At 49.6% G+C, this 22,810-nt stretch overlaps 1 protein-coding gene across 1 annotated transcript; it reads right to left on the bottom strand.

Annotated features, from left to right (window-relative positions):
- Positions 1 to 282: 282 nt before the first annotated feature.
- LOC119431936 (uncharacterized) lies at positions 283 to 22,679 on the bottom strand. The gene is made up of 6 exons (XM_049658116.1): positions 22,610 to 22,679; positions 21,929 to 22,199; positions 7,863 to 8,130; positions 4,910 to 5,169; positions 2,073 to 2,605; positions 283 to 453 (listed from the first exon to the last, which is right to left on the bottom strand). Exons 1-5 carry the CDS (start codon positions 22,677 to 22,679, stop codon positions 2,122 to 2,124), a joined length of 1,353 nt encoding a protein of 450 aa, XP_049514073.1. The 3' UTR covers positions 283 to 453; positions 2,073 to 2,121.
- Between the last annotated feature and the right edge of the window lie 131 nt (positions 22,680 to 22,810).

Below are 22,810 nucleotides of genomic sequence, written 5' to 3'. Positions count from 1 at the left end.
CAAATTTTCAAATTCAAAGGTATCGCAGGTATGTGGTAACCTATCATGTGTCATGCAATACATTATTGGCTCCTTTGGCAAGCGTCAACTGCGCATGCGAAGGGCAGTACACCGATATCACGCATAGCTGGCACTATGCTTAGCACATTGATTTCAACCGTTGCTACGGTTGCCACAGACAGGCAACACACGTTCGATAACGTGTGTCAATTAAGATGAAGCTTCATTGATTCTGCAGTTATATCGTCAATCATAATCCACTGCCGAGAGTTGAGAGCGGCTACATTTATTTCTGACAGACGCTGTAGTCGGGAGGTGTTCCCGAGCATCACGGGGCAGGGTCGACAACTGCAGCTGACGCCGTGGAATCGGCCATGGTCTCAGCACGGTACACGACCTCCATGACGGTGCCGCAGTTGCCATTGCGCTGCCTCGACGACGTTACGGCGGGCACTGGACGTCGCAAGAGAAGGAACAGAAAAAGAAAACGTTGGTTAACGAGACAGGCAGAGCAGTCGATCTGAATCTGCACGTCCCCAACCGCTAATCTTCACTGAGGAAGTTAGATAACGGAATGAGGGGTGAGGAAATCTGAGTACGGAGATGAAGCGACATATCTTTGTCGTGCTGCTGTCGGTCCACTTAGCCGCACTGTAAAATAACCTAAACTCTTAAAAGCTTGCAGGAGGAAAGTTATTTTACAGTGCACATAATGTCAAACACTGAAATCGACCGCTACTACCGCATTAAATGCTTTTCAGTTGATGTCATTGATCTCAAAATTAGGTCGTTCAAAAATTGAGCATTTTGATGCGCGCCAAGAAAGAGGTGATGCGCGCCAAGCAACCTAACGCAATTGCAGGACAAATGAAAAATGTAAGCTGGGCTCATGTGGCGATGATTTCTAATGTAATCCCCTTTGAAACGAGGTGGCCACAGAGTGACCTAGCCCGCTTGAGCTAATTACAGTCAAGAATTTTGCCTATCTCTATATTTTGATGTTACCTACTACTTTAATGACCCATGCTCCACCCCTTTCCTGTCCTTTTCATTCCACACCATACTCGAGTGTTATCTCCACCGCTGACCCGTTACGCGCCAATCAGCTTCCAATCCCAACGCTTCGGGATAGTGGACGTTCCCTTGCCGAGTCGTTTCCAGACTTTTGCTGCAACAGACACATGCCTCATCCTGTTGCGCGAATATTTGCGCCTATATGTTTTTGCCCTAAGACAGCCAGCTCGGGCCTCAAATAGCAAGGCACTGCCCTTGTGTTACCGTCCAAATTTTAGGGCGAAGCTTCGTTTGCAAACCCTCCGGGAATTTTACGAAGATGACTGCAGGGTTCTGCGGCTGTTTTGCCTAATAGCTGAGACTTAAGAACAATTTAACAGCGTGCCCAATGGTGGGATCGAACTTTGGTCCCACAGCATGGCCGCCCGGTGCTCTAACCACAATCTCACGTATCGTGCCAACGCAAATTAGCTCTTTGGAATGATCGCCGCGTGTGTCACATTGCGTAACATTATTGCATGAGATCAGATGAGTGAGTGTTAGTTCATTTTGCGCCAAATACGCATATACATGAAATAGGAATATTTATAGGATTTCATTAACAACTTCACGGTTGCTTCGTTTCACCATAGATTCCAAAAAGTGTGTTAATTGGATATATGCACATTTCCCCCAGATTTCTTGCTTGTCATCTGTAAATCTCAGTTGATTTTTCTTGTATCCAACCTTCGTATATCCAATGTACCGTACCCGTTCTTCTCACGTCCTTTTCGATGACTCCGTACTCAGTTGTTAACTTTATTGACCACTTCCTCCTGCCCGTGTCCATGCTCTTGAGGTGCACATTTGTATTTGGACACTTAAAGAGCCGATTCCTTCTTTTCCATTTGGCTGAGCCTTTCTTCCACACTAATTTATCCTGCCCTGGGCAGCTGAGGCATAGGCGGCCGCAGTAAATGAAGTGTAAGCGCACGGCTGACTTATCGGCCGGCCAGCGTACGCAATGAGGCTAAGACCAGCGTATGCTATATACGCCCTAAGGACTATATAACACGTACTCTATACCAACGTCCCTGTCATTTGTTGGCCACCTCGCCGTCCTTCTTCTCAGCGGGTGCATCGTGCACGACTGCCTCGACGGGAGGGCCACATGTAGTAGAAACAGCGGCAGGACTGTCGCCGGTGCCGGACGCTTTCCTGGACGACTTTTTGGATCCTTCCGTGGAGCCGGCTGTAGATCCGCTCGCGGATCCCTTTCCGGAAGCGGAGGGATCCCTTTCCGGAAGCCAAAGCGGACCTTTTGCCAGAGCCCGAGGTGGATTCCTTACCGGAGAATTTCTTCGAACCGGACTTTTCGTCACTACGGGGCTCGGACGAAGGCGCCGACGTCTCGCCGGACCTGACGCTGCCTTCGGCGGCCGCCGCGGCCATTTCTCCGCCCACGGGCTGCGGCTCGGACACTGCGCTCACGGACGCACTCTCTGCTGGCACGCCCGACGCACTTCGCGTCACACTGGCAGAGCCCGGCTGCCGCAGTTCCGTGCTCGGCAGAGGCCTCTTCTTGCGAGACACGCCGTACTGGTCTGGCGGGCTGCGCGTCGAGACAATGATGAACATATGCAGTACGTCCATTCTTTATGCCTCAGAAGTAACCATCAAAAGACAACTGACAATGAAGCAACAATAAATGAAGCGATGAATACAGTAGACACGCAGTGAAGGGACAATCAAGCACCCGCCGAGGTGGCTGAGTAGCTATGGCTTTCCGCTACTGAGGACGAGGGCGTTGGTTCTATTCCTGGCCGCAGCGAGCACATTTCGACAGAGCCGCAATGCAACAAAGCTCGAGAACATGGTTCGGGGGCCCATTGAAATACTCGATGTGGCTAAATGAATCCATAGCCCTCCATAACGGCCCCTCTCAAATCCCCAGTATTACTTCGTTGAACGCCTATAAACCTCAAAGGGGGCGCAGTGTACGCTTAATTTTGTCAGCGCGGAAGCACCGGTATGTCTCCGGGCGGGAGGGGGCGAGGTTTGACCGTGGGTCTCCCCTCTGACTTCGCAAATGACTGTAAATATCATAGCCACTTGGAGCAACTACAACCAGGGCTTTTTAATGTCTCCCTTCAGTGGAGAGCGGAGCCCTCATATTATGGCGACCAGTATAGCGCTTGCACATGCATGCACACACGCTCGTATAAACCGGGTGTTCATTTGTGAGTTTTACGGAATGTTTTGAAATCGCCTGTGGCAGGTATCATAATTCTTATCATTGAGCTGGGTTATGAGGCAGACGCTAGTAGCACGAGAAATCGAAACACATATTCAACTAATTACCAAAAATTCAGTAATTGATTTCTTCGTTAATTACTTCACGACACATATTGCAATTTACGAATTGTAGTCGGCGAGGTTGCAAGACGCATCCTCTTGGAATTAATTTCTAGAATGACACCAGTTTGGAGATACCATCAAACTCGCCGTAAAAATGCACTGTTGTTCCACTTATTTACGATGTTGAGGAACACAGGTTAACAAAACAACGATATTTATTTAGGGCGAACCTGTGCCCACGACTAAAGTCACTGCGGTCGTGAAGAATGCCCGGCAGTCGCGTTCTAAAAACTGGAGTCCAACCGTCTTATTTCTTCTCCAGTGATATCTCGTGCGCGGGGCGCATGCGAGCCGCGTCCAACCGGGTGCTCGTGCCACGAAGATCGCTGCCTGTTGTTGCTGAACAACACCAGGGTACGACGTGCACAGTGTCCAATACGAAGGGCGCGCAACTTGAATGTGGCCCAGTTGTCGCGGCAATATATACACGTGGAATAGATGGAACAAGTGACGGAAGCTTTCCGCAATGAAACTGTCGTAAATGGACAATCGTTGAGGATACCTCAAACTCTGATGAAGACTAAACTTGGAGTCGGCAGCTATAGTGATATTACGGACAAAGAAACTTATAATAAAAGTCGCAGTTCCGCCCCGAAAGGCGAAGCATCGATTGCGATAGCCAATTCGTAGACATCTATACGAAGTAAGGATAGTGGTTTTATAGGCCGTATAACCTCGTAAACATTCGTTTACTAGCTAAATTAACAAGCATGGTGTCAGGCGCGAACACGCAAACAAACGCATCTCACTCGATGAACGCGGACACTCGCTGTCAAAACGCTGGCGTGAGGAAGAGCAACACAGCAGCGAACGCATTGACCTTCGCGTTGAGTCTCGCTTCAACGCGATCATAAAAAAAAATTGAAATGTCTTACGAGTCTTATAAATGAAAAAAGTGTTCTTAATTTTACGCTAGACATTAGGGTCAGATTGAGAAAGCTTTTCATTCGTAAGTTCTCTTTGCGATTGGCTGGCCGCCTTCACTAATGATATGTCTAGCATCCGGATTGGCAAAAATTGTTTCTTGCGAAAAATTTTAGCGTAGGACGTTTTTGTGAATTCGGGCCCAGTTGCTCTGCGCTCTTGAATAATAATGAAGTGCTTCCCCCTGAGTAGCTCACATTGTACATAATCAGCTCGAACAACTGTTCAGCGTTATAAATCATTTTTTCTACAAGAAGCCATGTGCCGTTCCCGCGGCATGAATAATTAGTGCACACACATTAAACTGCGGTCACCCTTTCCCTCAAGAAAATAACACCTATTCCTGAAAGGCTTTCTTTTTTCTAACCAAACAAAAAGCCCTCGCATCGCGACGCGCTCAAGTGGGGTGGCCGTTGCCGACGTTTTTACACGCCTGTGATGTGCATTGGCAAAGTTTCAGCCGTCACTTTAGCTACAGTGCGAGCAAAACGGGAGCCGCGCATTCGAGTGTTCCCTCTAACAACGTTCCGCACTATATATATACACATGTCGGGATAGCTCGGCAACAGCGTACAGTGGCGTGGAGATGGTCTTGATGAGTTCCTCGTAGTTGACGTGGCCTTCGTCGCTGGCATCCGCCTCCCGGACGAGCTCGTCGGCCTCCTCGTCGGTCATGCGCTCGCCCAGCGTGGTCACCACGTGACGCAGCTCGGCCGTCTTGACGAATCCGTGACCATCGCGGTCGAACACGCGGAACGCGTCGTGCAGGTCCGTCCGAGGGCTGAAGGCGCGCGTGCACTTCGGCACCATGTCCACGAACTCCGGGAACTGCACCTGCATGCGATGTAGGCACCACGCACGGTGTGTATTTATGTGAACGCGGTGACAGCCCACGGAAGCGATATATAGAAAGCGTATAGAAGTGCAGGCCGGTTGGTGTAACATTTCGAATGATAACTCAGCGCAGTGAACGGGACAGAGAGCAAGACTAAATATTAACACGAGCTTTTAGCTTTGGTTTCCCTTGCAGTTACACTGTACTGTGACGAAGCAAATAAAGCAATATCAAAGCAATATCAGTTATATTACCACGTGGCTGTGATGTGCCTTTGGCCTGCCTGTCAGACATTATTACATTAAAACAAAATCAGTGGCAACTGAGAGGTAAATGCGAGAGAAATGCGGTAGCATTACATCATACCTCTTTGAAGTCCCGGATACATGATGTAAACCACACTGCGAAGTGGTGTTGAGGAGCTCAATTGACACACGTCCTGCCCCTTCAAGAAGCGAAGTGCAACTGACGGTGGTCCGGAGTAGACCAATCAGTCGCACTATATATATATACACCTTTACCACGTGATCGGCTCCCCATACTTCACACGCATACACTTTTTTCCACTTTGAGACTCATTCACATCGCAGATCCCGCGCACTGTGGGACCTCCTTATGGGCGAGTGCCCTTGTAATTGTTTACCCGCGCCTGATCGTCTGCTCCGCTTCTATTTGGCATTTTCTCACCACCGTAATCACGTACCATAGTAGGGCGGAGTAGTAAATTAACGATGCAGTGAAAAATTGAGCCTCGATAGCGTTCCGCATCGTCATCGCATCACCACTGCTGATGCTGTGGCACCACCTGCTTACTAGAAGTCAAACCACTTTTACGGCTGGGCGCCACCTGTGTAGTCCTAGCAGCATCTAAATATACGGCTGGACTAAATAATAACGACAAAACATACCTAATGCTTAACCCTCAGCGTGAGATGCGGCTAAGCGATGATGGATTTTGACCATTTATTTCTTGATGTCAGGGCGGATCGAGAGCCAGTAATAAGCGTGGATTCGGATCGAAATGGGTGGTCTGCGCTGCATGGGCGCTGACACGTTGCTACGTAATCACGATTAGGGTGGCTATTACGGTTATCAGCGGTAACCGCCCCAGTAATTTGAGGCATATGTCGCGCACTAGGAAAGGGCCTAACATGTAACGCATCGCTGTAACGTGTCATGTATCAGCAAGACGAAAACTGTCTAATCCTGTTATACGCCCCGAACTATATTCCACTGCGCAATGATATTGCCTGTGTATACCTGGTACCTTTGCCTGTGCTGCAAGTTACTTGTGAGATAGAGTATAGCTTTGAATCTTCCGGAAAATATTACATATCAACGCTAGCCATTAAGAACATTACGTGCAAGCAATGCACCACTCACACGAATGAAGGCGAAAGGACAGAGTAAGCTCGACAGTGTGGGGTCTCACATGTGCTCTTGGGACAAAGGAACGACAATACAGTAGTGCAGACAATCACAAGGGCATTTATTGCACCTTTCATACACTAATGCACACTAGCCGAATTACAACCAATTGAACATTCACACGGGCGCGCGACAAATCAAGGAAGTCCGACTCACCGCGACCCGATAACGAGCAAATACGTTCGCCCCATGCTATGACACCATCGCCTAGTCGTTCACGAGTACAGTCACGCGAACGGTGGCGCGCTCGAACGATCCGTGTTCGTCCATACCGGTGTCCCGCTCTAAGCCTCGCGCGACAGTCGCGCGAAGCGGGCCGGCGCACGCGCGAAGCGTTCGCGCGTGTTCGTCGCCGATCCCAAGCCAAAGAGAGAGCGCCTCCGACCTTGCTCTCCCAAGTCTCCCCGCCGTTCGGTGGCGTTAGCAGCGCGACACCAGCGCCATCTCTCGCAACGCGCCGCAACCACCGCCGGGCTTAGCCACGCAGAGAAGCCGGACTACAGGAGAAATGCGGGGAAAACAACATCAGGGGACGCGTGAGAGTCGCGCATCCCCACAACAGTGAGGAGAACGATGCGAAAAACAATGATTATCGCTACCTTGGCAACTTATCTAGGGACCTTAGTGTCGCGCGGAGGTAAACGCCATCTCGTGGTATTCCAGGGCACCAAGTTTGCGTCACGAGACTGAACTCTGGACTCGCGCGCTTTCGGTAGAAGCAGCGATCGCTTCTACTCACGGAGACACGCGACCACAGTGACGACACGCATAATAGCGGAGAATAGTTCGCAAAGAAAGCTTGGCTTTGCAATTATTACTCTTGGTTTGATTGCAGCTCGCATGACTTTCCTATGATTCACCCGTTGGTCTAAGCGCGCGTAACTGCAAGTCATCTCGCGATATCGCTACAATGAAGGCCTTTACTGTGTGATACTACGCATACCCAACGTTCGAAAGTGCTACCGGGCAGGCTTACAAAATAACGCAATAGCAAAAGCAGTGAGCAAAGCTTGCGTGATAGGGGTTCATTTATAAGAATGGCGCATGCCCAGTGATCCAAATTGGTCGAACGGTTGGTCCCAAACCCGATTTTCTCAGCACACCAGCCCGATGATCTACCCACTATAGCCCGTGGACCTGAGCTGGGGTGAAAGAGGTTAGATAAGGATTTATATACCGATAGGTGCGGGAAGGTCCCAAAGAATCCTTATCGTATCAACGTTCTAGTGCTAGTTCAATTCTGCGAGCGAAAGCGAGCGCCCACCTTCCGCTTGAGGCCGTCGGACCCTGCGCTCTTGACGCGCTTCTTGAACTCCGGGTCGATGACGACGCGGGCGGCGGCTCGCAGTATCTCGTCGACGTGCTCGAAGGTCACTGAGCCTCTGCGATCCGCGTGGAACTTGAAGAACAGGTCACGCAGCCGGGACTCCTGCGCGTCGTCGAGTTCGTCTGACTTGGTGAACGGCACGACGACGGCTACCTGCCCTGCTGCTGCGGAAATTTGAGCGCTGCCGTCGTTACCTGGTGGAACGCTGCTTCATCTTCTTCTGCACGCGCACGGCGACACAAATGATGATGCTGATGACAAAGACGATGACGATGATGATGTCTTCCCAAAACACTACAAAGGATTACAGACGCAAAAGTAAGCAAATATGCTTGAAAATTAAAGCAGCAACTGTAATATAAAATCTGTAAGATTTTAAAGAAGGCAGGATACATAATCTTATTTAATGTTTCATATGTCGGCGTGCTTACAAACACGAAATATCCTCTTTGAAATTATCAGTAGAAAGAAGAAAAAAATGCGACGTTTACGATACTCCCTATAATGCGAAATTTGAGCGCAGCTGTATACGTGTTTTCTCGCACTATATTGAGGCAAAGAATTTGAGCCCGAAATGACCGCACCGACTGGTAATGGGCCAGTGCCGTCAGCGCCTTCGCAGAGAGAGGGGCAGTATTGGAACGCTGGCATGATGAGCGGCATCGGAGTCAGCTATGGAAGAGGGCGACGCCGAACGCACGAGCAGTGGCACGAGCGCGTTCGCGCGGTTACGCCGACGCTCAACTCCGGAACGGGCGCCTAAGAGCTGCGCACTAGAAGGCGCGAAACCCTAGCGCCGCCCGATTCATGGCCGATCATCCACAAAGGGTTGCGCAAGGTGCCTGTGGAACAACACGACAACAATTTATGGAGAACAGCGCAAGAATCGGGTAAGTACAGACAAGCGACAATACACAATGTCTCCTACACAAGACAACGAGCCGGAGCTGTGTGAAGTATGAAGAGGACAGGAAACAGCATAAGGACCTCTGCACATAAACAGCTGCACAGGACATTAAAAGCAGGACGGGATGACGCTCTTTTCTGTCCTGTTCCTAGATCACATTGTTTTTGTACCTATTATATTAATGAGGAAGAGTAATATGATATACAGATGACTTTATAGGAGCATTTTCTTGCGATTGTGAGACTCCCCATAGGTATAGGGTGACGGACGACGGCGTGGTCGACATCAAGTGTAAATGTAACGCAACGTGGGCTCCGAATTCGCTTTCAAACGTAATCCTAAATTATTGTGAAATAAAGGTTACCTAAACAAAACAGCCGTAGTTGCTGCTGCGTTCGGGCACGGTCATGGCTGGCTCTTCTATACACTCTAAAAAAATCTACGCTTATCTAAGCATGCGTTTGGAGCCTCTTTGCACGCTTCCTCTAAGCGTGGTATTTCTCCACGCTCACCGATCACGCCTACTAGAAGCGATCAGCAACCCCTCTTCACGCTTAGCAGGCACGATAGGCACCCCTATTCACACGCTTGTCATTCTCCACGTTTACAGACGGGTCCTGAGGTAACGGCGCCCAAGAGGGGAAGGGGGATGAATTGGGGACGCCGTGTAAGAACATTTAATTAGGTGTTGACCACGGTGGTGTTGATACTGCGCGCGCGCGAGCTTCCAGAATATGTTCGGCAGCACGCGGGCGCACCGAGTAGCTCTGAAGCGAGCCGATAGATGGCGCCGCGGTCAGCGGTCCCAGCTTAGCGGCGCCGGCGGCTTGGAATTCCTCTGCCTCCCCTGAATTTTCGTTCATAGTGGAGTGAATAAAACTCAAAGCACGAAGGAAATTCGTTACTTCAGACTAAAGTGATAAGTGTACCAGGCTTAATGATTCGCTAACATGAAAGTATCTTACGCAGGGCGTGAATGACGTGAACACGGATCGATCGGGCCGCACTCAAAGCCCACTCAAGTTCCGCTCGCGCGCAGTTTGTTTCGCCCGGTCTAGCGGTTCATCCAAGCATAAAAAAATAAAAGCGCTATAGCCCACGTGCTACCTCTTGCTCAGAAGAAAATAGTGACTGCACCGGAAAATGTTGTATTTCCTGCTTATCGCTGCTTCGATTCACACTCAGAAAACCGTTCAAGCATCGTTGCGCGAATTCAATGTGGCCGCGACATAAATTAAGAAATGAAACGGTGCAAGCTTGCGATATGCAACGCACTAGAGCAAAGTGGCTGTTAGTGGCTAGAACTTAAGATGAGAATGCACATCAGCTATGTAAAAACTCTTTCAAGTGGGAATGTATTAGGCGGGACGAAGGCAGGCGTCTTATCTTGGATTACAGCATCACTAATACAGTTTACTGATGAAAACCTGAGCAAATTAATGCCTTTTTTATTTCAATTCCACTTAACATAGACCGTGTATAATATTGTTATGAGCCAGTTGTCCGGCAGACAAAGAAGATGCTGAAGCTAGAGCCGAAGAGACGAGGAAGAGGTGAAACTGTGGTTCGCCATCTTTGTTGTTGTTGGCCAACATTGTACATAGTGTGAATAAACCCCCTTTTCTGTAAATCTCCCCGTAACATCTTGGTGGAAGTGCGGGGTACATCACCAGCACATCACGGAACTTCGAAGCGGAAACCTCGTGGGCCCTTCGACCATGTCGACTGAGAGGCCCGCTGCTTCAGCTTCGGCTACCACAGCACCGATTGTCTTGACTCAACTCCGGGACCCTGGCGCCTTCTCGGGCACTGACAACAAGGACGTTGAAGACTGGCTAATCGAATACGAATGCGCTAGCAAGAGCAACCGTTGGGACCCGACTCTAATGCTGGCGAACATCGTTTATTACCTCGAGGGAACGGCCCGTGTTTGGTTCCGAACACACGAGGAGGAATTGACCAGTTGGGACACTTGCAAGCAAAAACTGCAGGAACTCTTTGGGAAGCCACTTGGCCGCCAGCGAGCGGCCAAGAAGGAACTTTCGTGCCGGGCCCAAACATCGACTGAACCGTACGTTGTGTACATTCAAGATGTATTAGCACTCTGTCGGCGGGTCGATGACAAGATGCTCGAAGCTGACAAGGTCAGCCACATTCTTAAGGGCATCGCAGACGACGCCTTTAATTTACTCGTGTACAAGGACTGCTCGACGGTCGACGACATTATAAGAGAGTGCCGACGCTTTGAAGAAGCAAAGAGCCGTCGTGTCTCACAACAATTCGTTCGGCTCCCTAATACCGCCGCTAGCTCATCGTGTGAAGACGTCCAGCCACCTGGTACCGAAAACTTGCTGCGTCTTGTCCGGCGTGAGATTGAGGCTGCGTCTCCGTCGGTTCCCCCGATACGTTCTTACGACGAGTCCCGCCCGGCAGTATCTCTGATTCAAGCTGTCGTACGCGAAGAGCTGGCGAACGCAGGCATCCGTCCGATCTGTTCTGTAAGTAGCCCTACGGTCGGCAATTTCTTTCGACCTCCCCGCCCACAATCGACCTACCTCCGATACCGCGACCCAAACCAGTGGCGCACACATGACGACAAGCCCATATGCTTTAATTGCAATGGAGTTGGTCATATTTCCCGCCATTGTCGCTATCGTCAGATTTCGTCTCCTCGTCCCGCGTACGCTTACCGCCCAGAAGACAGCCGGTTCTCGCCTTTTCATGCCCGCAATGACCTGCCGCACTGTGATGTTGCTGCTCCGACTCCACACTACGATCGCCGCTCGCCGTCCCCACAGAACCGGCGTTCTCGCTCACCGATTGCCCGTCGCTCACCGTCGCCATACCCCCGCCGTCCCTCTTCGGAAAACTGACCGGTGCAGCTCCCGGAGGTGATGCTGCATTGACCAACCGACCCGGAAATCCTCTGTTGACCCTGACCACCCGACAAAACCTTTTGGACATAGAAGTGGACGGCGTGCCTGTTTCGGCGCTCATAGACACGGGGGCGCAATTATCGGTTATGAGCGCTCGCCTTTCTCGTCGTCTCCGCAAGGTTCTGACGCCCGCGGCGTCGCCTGTCGTTCGTGTAGCCGACGGCGGCACATCTTGCGTCGTTGGGATGTGCACTGCGCGTGTGAGCTTCGCCAGTCACCAGACCTCAGTTCTATTCGCCGTTCTGCAGCAGTGTCCACATGAAGTCATCCTCGGCCACGACTTCCTGAGTACCCATTCTGCCCTCATCGACTGCTCTTCTGGCCTTCTCCAGTTGGAACTTCCTTTTGTACCCGATCTCCCCACCGAGTCACAGCCGCGTTTATGTGTCGCCGAGTTTGTTCGCCTTCGACCAGCCGCCGCGACGTATGTCACACTGACCTCTGATTCCGCCATTTGTGACGGCGACTACGTCATCTCTCCTTCCCTAGACGCTCTTTTAACAAGGCAGGTAGCCCTCCCTCACTCTGTTGTGACTGTTTCTGCGAACCGGGCATGTATCCCTATTCTGAACTTTGGACGGACTCCACAGTTTCTTCCCGAAGGTATCACGCTGGGACATATAGCACCTTTAGACGCACACGACCCTGTGGCCCTTACTATGGATGCGCCCCTGTCTTCTGGAAGCCCTGACACTAGTACTTCATTTGATGCACATTTTGACGCCATGATCGCCCCCGACCTTTCGGCTGCTCAGTCTGACGACCTTCGTCGTTTGCTAGCCGCTTACAGCGACGTTTTCGATTTTGCTTCGCCCCATCTCAGCCAGACAAAAGTTGTGACTCATCGCATTGACACCGGCAACGCCAGTCCCATCCATAGGCGTCCTTACAGAGTGTCTGCGACTGAACGGCGCGTAATTCAAACCGAAGTCGAGAAAATGCTTACAAAGGACATCATCGAACCATCTACGAGTCCTTGGGCGTCCCCTGTGGTGCTTGTCAGAAAAAAAGACAACACCTGGCGGTTCTGCGTCGACTATCGCCACCTAAACAAGATCACTAAAAAGGACGTGTACCCTCTGCCGCGGATTGACGACGCCCTCGACTCTTTGCATGGCGCACAGTACTTTTCTTCTATAGACCTTCGGTCCGGCTATTGGCAAATCGCCGTTGACGAAAAAGACAGGGAGAAGACCGCCTTTATAACACCCGATGGGCTCTACCAGTTCAAAGTTATGCCATTTGGCTTGTGCAATGCCCCCGCAACATTCGAAAGAATGATGGACTCCCTTCTTCGTGGTTTCAAGTGGTCTACTTGCCTGTGCTATCTCGATGACGTAGTCATTTTCTCGCCTACGTTCTCCAGTCATCTAAGTAGACTCTCGGCTATTCTGCGCATCCTTCGCAATGCAGGTCTTCAACTTAACTCTGCCAAATGCCGCTTCGGTCGCCGCGAGATCACAGTACTTGGCCATCTTGTCGATGCTACAGGTATACGGCCTGACCCTGCCAAAGTTAGCGCCGTTGCCAACTTTCCGACACCTCGCTCTACTCAGGACGTCCGTTCCTTTTTCGGCCTGTGTTCTTATTTTCGGCGGTTTGTGAAAGATTTTGCAGCACTAGCACGGCCCCTCACCTGCCTGCTTAAGAAAGACGCGACCTTTTCTTGGGGTCCTGCAGAAGCGTCCGCCTTCTCACAGCTGATAAGAATACTGACATCGCCACCAGTGTTGGCTCACTTCGACGAATCTGCGCCCACAGAAGTCCGTACCGACGCCAGTGGCCATGGAATCGGCGCAGTTCTAGCCCAACGTCAGCATGGTCAGGACTGCGTTATTGCTTATGCCAGTCGCCTTCTTTCCTCGGCTGAGCAAAACTATTCTATCACAGAGCGAGAGTGTCTCGCTCTAGTTTGGGCCATCGCCAAGTTTCGCCCTTACCTCTACGGCCGACCCTTCACCGTTATTACTGACCACCATGCTCTATGCTGGCTGTCCTCTCTCAAAGATCCCACTGGTCGCCTTGGTCGATGGGCACTGCGACTTCAAGAATACTCGTATACCGTCGTTTACAAGTCTGGCCGCTTGCACCAGGATGCCGACTGCCTCTCCAGATACCCAGTAGATCCACCAGACGCTGCCCTGAGCGACTCCAGCCCGTGTGTTCTTTCCATCTCTCAACTCTTCAACATCGCTGCCGAACAACGCCTTGACGAGTCTCTACGCAAGATCATCGACAAATTGCTCTCCCACGCTCCTGATCCTTTCCTCCGCCTCTTTGTACTCCAAAACGACACGTTATATCGTCGCAGTTTACTCCCTGACGGTCCTGACCTGTTGTTAGTCATCCCGGCTCACCTCCGTTCCACTGTCCTGGAGCAGCTCCACGACGCACCAACGGCGGGACATCTTGGCGTGTCACGCACATACGACCGCGCGCGCCGCCGTTTCTATTGGCCTGGGATGTCCCGCTCAGTGCGCCGTTACGTGGGCTCATGCGACCTTTGTCAGCGCCGAAAAAAGTTGACTCTGCCGCCTGCAGGACATCTTCAGCCTCTGGACATTCCTTACGAGCCTTTTCACCGCGTCGGTCTCGATTTACTTGGTCCGTTTCCCCTATCCACCTCTGGGAACAAGTGGATCGCCGTTGCCACAGATTATGCGACGCGGTTTGCCATTACGCGTGCACTTCCCACTAGCTGTGCCACCGACGTTGCAGACTTCTTGCTGCATAACGTCATACTCCAGCACGGAGCTCCTCGGCAACTGCTCACTGACCGTGGGAGACAGTTCCTGTCCAGGGTGATCGATGACATTCTAAGATCCTGCGCGACGCAACATAAACTGACTACAGCCTACCATCCACAGACGAATGGCTTGACAGAACGCCTGAACCGCACCCTTACTGACATGTTGGCCATGTATGTGTCTGCAGACCACCACGACTGGGACGTTGCCCTACCGTTTGTGACATTCGCGTACAACACTTCCAGGCATGAGACCGCTGGCTATTCGCCGTTCTTCCTCTTATACGGTCGCAACCCTACTTTGCCTATGGACACCCTGGTGCCTTCTTCTGGGTGCCCACCCACTGAATATGCTCAAGAGACCATTGCACGTGCCGACCATGCACGTCAAGTTGCTCGCACTCGATTTTCTGAGTCTCAAATCCACCAGCAGTCTCGCTACAACAGCCACCACAGGACCACCCACTTTGTCCCTGGATCGCTCGTTCTCCTGTGGTCCCCAGCACGACGCGTTGGCTTATCCGAAAAACTGCTCTTCCAGTACACCGGTCCATATCGCGTGTGCCGCCAAGTGACTGATGTCACTTATGAAATCGCTCCACTGCTGCCTTCGTCATCCTCTGCTCCTCTCCGCAAGGACATTGTACACGTTGTCCGTCTCAAGCCCTATCGTGCCCCGGACACCCCTTAATACCTTGTGTGCTAGTTTTTTTTTTGTTTTTTTGTTTTTTTCATGTATCCTTCGTTCACCTGCACCGAGTCGGTGCTTTCGCCGCCGGAGGGTAGTGTTATGAGCCAGTTGTCCGGCAGACAAAGAAGATGCTGAAGCTAGAGCCGAAGAGACGAGGAAGAGGTGAAACTGTGGTTCGCCATCTTTGTTGTTGTTGGCCAACATTGTACATAGTGTGAATAAACCCCCTTTTCTGTAAATCTCCCCGTAACAATATTCATTTGGCTTTCATTCATTGAGGACTAAGTGGCTCTTGCAAGATCTAAAAAAAGAGGTGACTTTCTTTCTTTCTTAAATTACATATGAGAATATGCCAACGTAAGCGTGTTTGACAATGCATGCTACACCCTGTCCACAAATACACTTACACCCACCACACAATAATCCCATAGACATTTTTGTTTTTGCAAAGACACAATACGAAAAAAAAACTGTGCATGAAGCAGCTCGATAATTTTAATAGGGGAAAACCATCCCAGAAGCTTACGCTCTCATACACTCCCACAATGGGAAAATGTTGAATAAAAACATGCAAGCGTGTAATATACACCGCATGCGCATTGTAAAAAAAAATCAGTAGCCAGAATGGAACAAATTTAAAAACAAGGCACAGATCTGCACAGAAAACAGCAGTATTATACAGGGTGCACAAAGATTTTAAAAATATACAAATGTCACGTATCTGGACAGAATCAAGCTAATGTTTGCTGTCCCTTGGAGATACTTAGATTATTTTATTGCGATAGCAATTATATGGACACTCAAAAGCAGATTTCTGCCGTCGGCGTCGCCGTCGCCGTTGCCGTCGCCGTCGCCGTGAGGTTCCGTATGACGTCAGAAAACAGCAGTATTATACAGGGTGCACAAAGATTTTAAAAATATACAAATGTCACGTAGCTGGACAGAATCAAGCTAATGTTTGCTGTCCCTTGGAGATACTCAGATTATATTTTACATTCCGCCTGTACAAGTACGCAGTTGCTGGCAGAGCAGAAACCGCACCCCCTCCCTCCCGCTCTGCCTTCCCGCTTTCCTCCTTTTGCTTGAGAGATTGAGTCACCAGTTCCCCTTGCGCCCGGTCGCTAAATACGCGTTGGTGCCGGAGCACAACGGCGGCCCCCTCCCATCCCCCACGGCCTTTCGCGCGACGGAGACGTCACGTTTGCTCTCCGCTGTACGTTCGCTCTCCGTGAAAGCACGCGTCCCTCGCGCGCTTTCCATCGCACGTACAGCATACGGCACGGCGACCGATTTTATCACCCTTTGACTTTATACGGAACCTCACGGCGACGACGACGGCAGAAATCCGCTTGGAGTGTCCATATAATTCCTATCGCGATAAAAAGGCTACGTGCAGAAATTAGAGACAGATGTAGTCTAGCTCACAACTAAAAAAAATTATATTTTTGATGACGCGGCTGGGGCTTCTCTGAGTGAGGTCGATGAAACATGTTTATTAGATTGTGAAGATACGTACAAAGCTGTCGGTTTAGGCTCCTCTGACCTCCTTGAAGCCCTTGTACAGGGATAACAAAGGGAAAGTAAACATGTCCGCAACAGAGATTAGTAAAATGCGATTGGAGGTTTGATGGCAGGAAAGTAGGGAGACCACAAACAACGGAGGCGTACAAAAACAAAGTTCCCAATAGTGGTTAAGAAAATGTAATGTTGGGAATTCTGTGTGTGTTTCAAAAATATGGGTAGGACAATAGGTAAAATAAGAACAAGAGCTTGGTGGTGCAACCAGCACTGCCCCGTTTCGAAGGGGATGCTCTTAGCATACACCCATCCATCCATGTCAGAGGGTGCATGTTTATAGCTGTTCCGCTGAAGGGACACACTCCCTGGTTTCGGAATGACGGGAAATAATTTGCGTTTACTGTGTCATTTGGTGCTAAGAGGTTACTTAGCATGTGAAAGCTTGCACTAGGACGCGCAAAGCTCAAGACAGTGAAGCTGGCCGATTGATTGCGTCTCTTGGTTGTAGCTAGGTTGAACTTGGCTATGTCGAGGTTTAAACTTGGTTGTATACCTAGGCCTATACTTGTGTAGCTAGGCTGAACTTGGTAGTAGCTAGGTTCGCCCTTGGCTGCGCCTGAGTTCCAATGCCGACACCGCGTTTTACCGCATTGCAATGCCGGCCGACAACGCGTTCCAGCAGACCCGCTCCGTGAATGCGTCTCTCTCTCTCTCGCTCTCATTTTCTTTACCTCTCCCCCGAGAATAGAGCCCAAAACGTCCTCTTCACCTCGCAGAGCACATGACGTTGGCTGATTGAGTGCAGTTCGGATTTATCCAGCCACAAGTAAGCAACCTCGACCACGAATGTGCAACACCGAAGAATCGGTCTCGTTTAATGTAAGTATACCATGAACCTTCATTAAAAGCTAAATTTCTTTCTCTTCCGGAATCACTCGAGTGATTGCGCACTGCGCAGGTGGTCGACCTGAACACGTGCATGGCGTGAGTTTCTTACGCCGCAGAGCAGGAGACGCATGGTATGACACCCACGATGGGTGTCCAGTACGAGGAAGCAAAATGCGATTCCATGACAGTTTCACAGAGTTCATGCACAGGCAGTCTTGTAAACGGGGCTCAACTAGTGCAGGCTTGTTCCGAAGAAGCGTCACATAGAGCACATACGCACACACACGAAGCGTTACAGCGCACGAACTTCCTCACAGTCTCACCGTGTATAACGTACATGGCAGGATCGACGCGGGATCGAGAGGCGTCTGTGAGCCCTTTCCGGTGAGAATTTCGTGGGTGTCTGCACAATGCCCTCTGGAGCTCTCTGGTTGTTGTCACAGTACCCTCTGGAACACCTTGGTCACCGACACAATGCCCTCTGGACGGCTGTAATTACGTGTTAGCCCCCCGCAAGTGCACTGCAGGAGCTGCAACGCTTACTTTGTACTCACGTGGAACAGACCAGAGGAGCGATAGTATGGTAGAAAGAGGAGACGGAGAATGCGTAAAGCCAACGCCCTGAGAAACGGGCGAATAATAGCCACTCTTCGGTTGTGGATACATGGAATGGTCGCGCGAAAAGGGAAAGCACCGTGAGAAAGTATACTTCGTTTGGGGTGTTTTCAATAAAAGAAGCGCTATTGCTAGACAGGGGCAACAGTTGCGGCCAAACTGTAAAAATAAATTAATTCCAGGTATGATACCGGACGTTTCTGCTATTTCCGAAAAATAAAAACCGTGCAAGTTTGTACATGCGGACTAGTGGCACAGGGCGTGGCGACGCAAAGCAGCACTAGAGCACCGCGCAAACAGCTGTCCAGCAAATCAACACTTGAGCCACGATGGTATATGCGACCATGTGAGGGAATGACAGCGTTAACTTTCTCGCAGGATATACGAACAATGGCACGCAACAACACCTCGAGCAAACACGTAAGTGGTGCAGGCAAGGTTACATTTAACATCGCATCACGACTGTCGTATAGGCCATCAACATCACCGCCAAATATCGTCAATGAACGCCAACAGCACAAAAAACTTCGCTTACATCGAATCCTATATATAGTGCTTGTGATTTGCATATCTTTCTCTATTGGACAGCTATAAATAGACCAGATTTCCTTTTTATAGTGGATGACCGTTTGCGAAATTCGTTATTTTCTTGCCTTCGGTTGCATTGTCAAAAACATAAAGGCGGTTTTGTGATTTTCGTGGTTATAGTTTTGTTGTAGGCCCCAAGCTATACACGGGGCTAGTGAATTTTGATGCAGGACACAGACATGAACTGGAACTTGCTAAGCTCATCAATATCCCCATACAGCTCCTTCTAAAAGCTCGCTTTCATTCATTCTTTTTTTTTTTTTTCATCGGGGGGGGGGGGGGGGGGGGGGGGGCTTGTGCGCAGCATTAAAAGCGCATGGCAAGGTTAACCTGTTTACCTTTCGTTAAAGTCATTATCGCTTTATCTCAAAACTGTGGTGTGCACAATAGCCGAGTGAACGCACCCTAATTCGTCTGTGTGAAGAGCTATTATATTGTTTGTTTGCTGTCCGCCAGGCGGTGCTAGCTGTCTATCCATCCCCAGTGCCATAGACCTCTTCGCTCATGCGCTACAAACAGCGGAACTACAGCCGAGTAACTTTCGCTGCTTTGCTGCGGAAGTTGGCCCGGCAGCAGCCAGCTCGGCAGTCAGTGTCGAAAAAACCCCGGCATTGTGAGCAAACGCGGTCACAGTCCGCTCCCGTGGCGAAAACAGCCTAGGCGCTGTGTCTGTCCCATGTACAGCAGTGCGCGATGAAGCCTTCGGCGGTGCTTCTGTGGGCCATCCATCTGGCCTTCGTGACGATGACAGTGACGCAGCCGTTTATTAGTAAGTTAAGCTCGCATTAATCTCTCTTTTCTTGCATTCATAGTCAGTGCAGGTCAAACAGTTAGACTTGCACAAAGTACTGCAAAATGTATTCAATTAACAAAGTACCGCCCCAAAAACGTTGTGGGGCGGTGAACTAAATTTTGAATAGCGAAAAAGTATTAGCACAGACCTTTAGACTAGCACAGACTCCTATAATGCATTTAGGTTAGAGTATCTCGAAAACAGATTCGTAAAACTGATTCGTAATTTCGTTACTACTTCCAGGGTACGATTTGCTATGACGTTCGAAGAAGAAATCGAAGCATCAGAATGGTGTTGCTTTGGAAACACTTGCTATGAAAAAGAACCATAGAAAAACCGCTCGGCACACTTGGGTTAGGTGTGATGTTACAGGTTTGCTATACTTTGGCGACAAGATTTTTTTCCTGGCATGCGGATTTTTCCTTTAGTGTCAATGAAATTATTTGCTAAATTCTGACCTTATTACTTTTTCGCCATATGCGGTTGCGCTATTTTTATGTTCCGAGTTATGCCTTTATTTCGCATTAATATATACTCTCCAAGTTGGGGTTCATTTATTTCTAACCTAGCCATTCCAAACTAGTGGTTTTAACTTCTTACGCATTGAATAGTATAATTTATTATTTCGGGATATCCTATTATATAGGCCGATTCCCCGGAGTGCGCTTGAGCCATTACAATTACCATAAGGCTCTACATCTACGTATGCTGCCTAATTGAGTGTGCGAAATGGAGCACAGTCACGCAATAAATTTCGAAGTGTATTTTTATAAGTGAGTACAAGATGAGCTGAAAAAAGAATTCAAGTAATACCGCTCTCACACGGAACATGTAATGTCATTCGCAGCGAATGAGATTACGTGTCAATGACACTTTTGCTGCTTCTACACGGGTATATCGGATGGCATTCACAGCTAATGACATTCGCCCATTGAATGAGTTTCCCGAACTCATGCACGCGCGACTTGTAATCTCGACGATAGGGGCTTGGCAAAAAATTACAAAATCGATAAGTTAAAACAAAATGCAATATATTTTCAAATAACCTTCCAATGTTTACCATTGTGTTGCTAACAATATAATGAAAATGTATAAACAAGAAGCACGATTTGTAAGGTTTCGTTATCATAGAAGCCTGCCGATAAACATGGCCATGAATTGCGAATGCCATTTTGTTTACCCGTGTAGACTGGGAAGGCTAGACCGCAATGACATGTGTCGTGTGACATTAGCAAATGGTAACCTTACTGTTCATCCGTGGCATATTAGCTTACCAAGAAAAATAATTTTCAGGCAGGATAACTTCAGCCCTGTACTCAATTTACCCAAGTTTGCAACAGGCATCGAACTCCCCCGGCAAATAGAATAACCTAATGCGACAGAAGTCAAAATAATTACACAACCTTTGCAAGGAATTACACTGCAACATTTACAAACAGTGTCAATAATTATGAGGCAACGTGGCTGCTTAGCTCGAGAGAGAGAAACGTTTATTGATGAAACAGCGTCCCGAGCGTGGCCCGGTATCACCCTGAGGTGGGAAGGCTCCATAGTCCAGGAACCCTCTGGCTTCAGCTCATAATCTTTGGCTTTCGTACCTTGTCCTCAACACCCTCGAAAAAATGCTGGCGGTCCTAGACGTTTAAACCATAGAAAAAATACTGACAAACGGCAAGTTGCACCATATTGTGAAATAGACAGGCATACACAACACTTACTAAATAATGAGACATATTATTCAAGTGGCTAGATAGGTGTTTTCCAAGTATGCTCACCCATAAAATAGTTGTTGTTCTCATATCTGTTGTTCCTAAATAAAGAATTATCGCATGGAGCCCACATTCTATAAGTTGACGAAACTCTCTGAAAGCATTTGTAGATGGGACTAGTTTCACACGAGCGCTTGTGTGAAGAGGTGTGGGGGGAAGGGCTTAGTTTTTTGTGCGTGTGAGAGTGCAAGAGTGTGCATGGGTGTGTTTTCTAACTACAAAATAAAAAAGGACAGTGAAAAAAAATATAATTCCTACTCCATTCTACATTTGCACGATTTTCATGATTCTGAAGATGCGAGATATAGTAAAACTAAATGTTAAACGGGCACAATTAATTGGCCTCCGAAGTGCTCCATTCTACATTTGCACGATTTTCATGATTCTGAAGATGCGAGATGTAATAAAACTAAATGTTAAACGGGCACAATTAATTGGCCCCCGAAGTGCTTAATTCGACTTAACGTGACTATACAGGTGTGCCAAAGCCGGAGAGTTTCGGTTTCTCGACTTATCTGCGGCCGGGAGACGAAGCCGTCGCAACGTGCCTACTCAGGAAGACGTCGCCCGAGCAAACGGCGGAGCTGGCCTGGCTCAGGGACGGCCGCCCGGTGACCACGTCCGCCGATCGGCGAGTCGTCATCGTGAAGGCCTCGCAGAACAGCGTCACCCTGGCCATCAGGAGCGTCCTGGTCGAAGACGTCGGCAACTACAGCTGCGTCGCCGACAGCGAGGCAGGCCGCTTCGAGACCACGGCACCTCTTGTGCTCCACGGTGAGCACCGACTCCTTGCAGCCTTGACGCTGCCAGGCGACGAGCCAATCTACGGAAGTCGGGGGTCACCATCGCCCCGTTTTACTTCCAGCCTCTTCCGAGCCGTCACCGAGAGTTGTGCTAAACATGTGTTTAGGTTACTTAAGATGAAAAAAAAAACGACATTCAGGGACGATTACGATAATCCCGAATAGCGAAACTTGAGCGCAGCTTCATACCTGTTCTCATTTTGCGATATATTGGCTGGCGCGGACGATCTATCTCGTGCGGCAGGTTGCAAACGGAGCGAAGTGTCACGTGACTGCCTCGTTAATTGAGAGATCACGACAGGCAACGCGTGGGCACGATTCACAGCAGCCGCCGCAGACAGACCTCCACTCATGCAGCGCTTTGTTTCCATATATGGTATCGGTGGACGCGCTCGCCGCACGCCATCGGTGAAGAGACGACATGGCGCACCTCTGGCGTCATCTCGTATACGGTCGTCGCAAGTCTTGCTTCCGACGCTGCGCTCCTCGTTCGCTTTCATCTTTCGCTACGCTCGTTCGCTCGGTTACGCCGACGCCGACGGTCGCCGCAGGGACGGGTGCTTAAGGGCTGCGCTGTAATATAGTAAAACTGTTACGACAGTCGTATCCGCCGCTCGATAGTCAGTCGTAG

The sequence above is a fragment of the Dermacentor silvarum genome, chromosome 10 (assembly GCF_013339745.2).
Source record: "Dermacentor silvarum isolate Dsil-2018 chromosome 10, BIME_Dsil_1.4, whole genome shotgun sequence".
NCBI lineage: Eukaryota > Metazoa > Arthropoda > Arachnida > Ixodida > Ixodidae > Dermacentor > Dermacentor silvarum.
The sequence above is the reverse complement of the archived record's forward strand: the minus strand, read 5'-3'. Positions and strand labels throughout refer to the sequence as shown.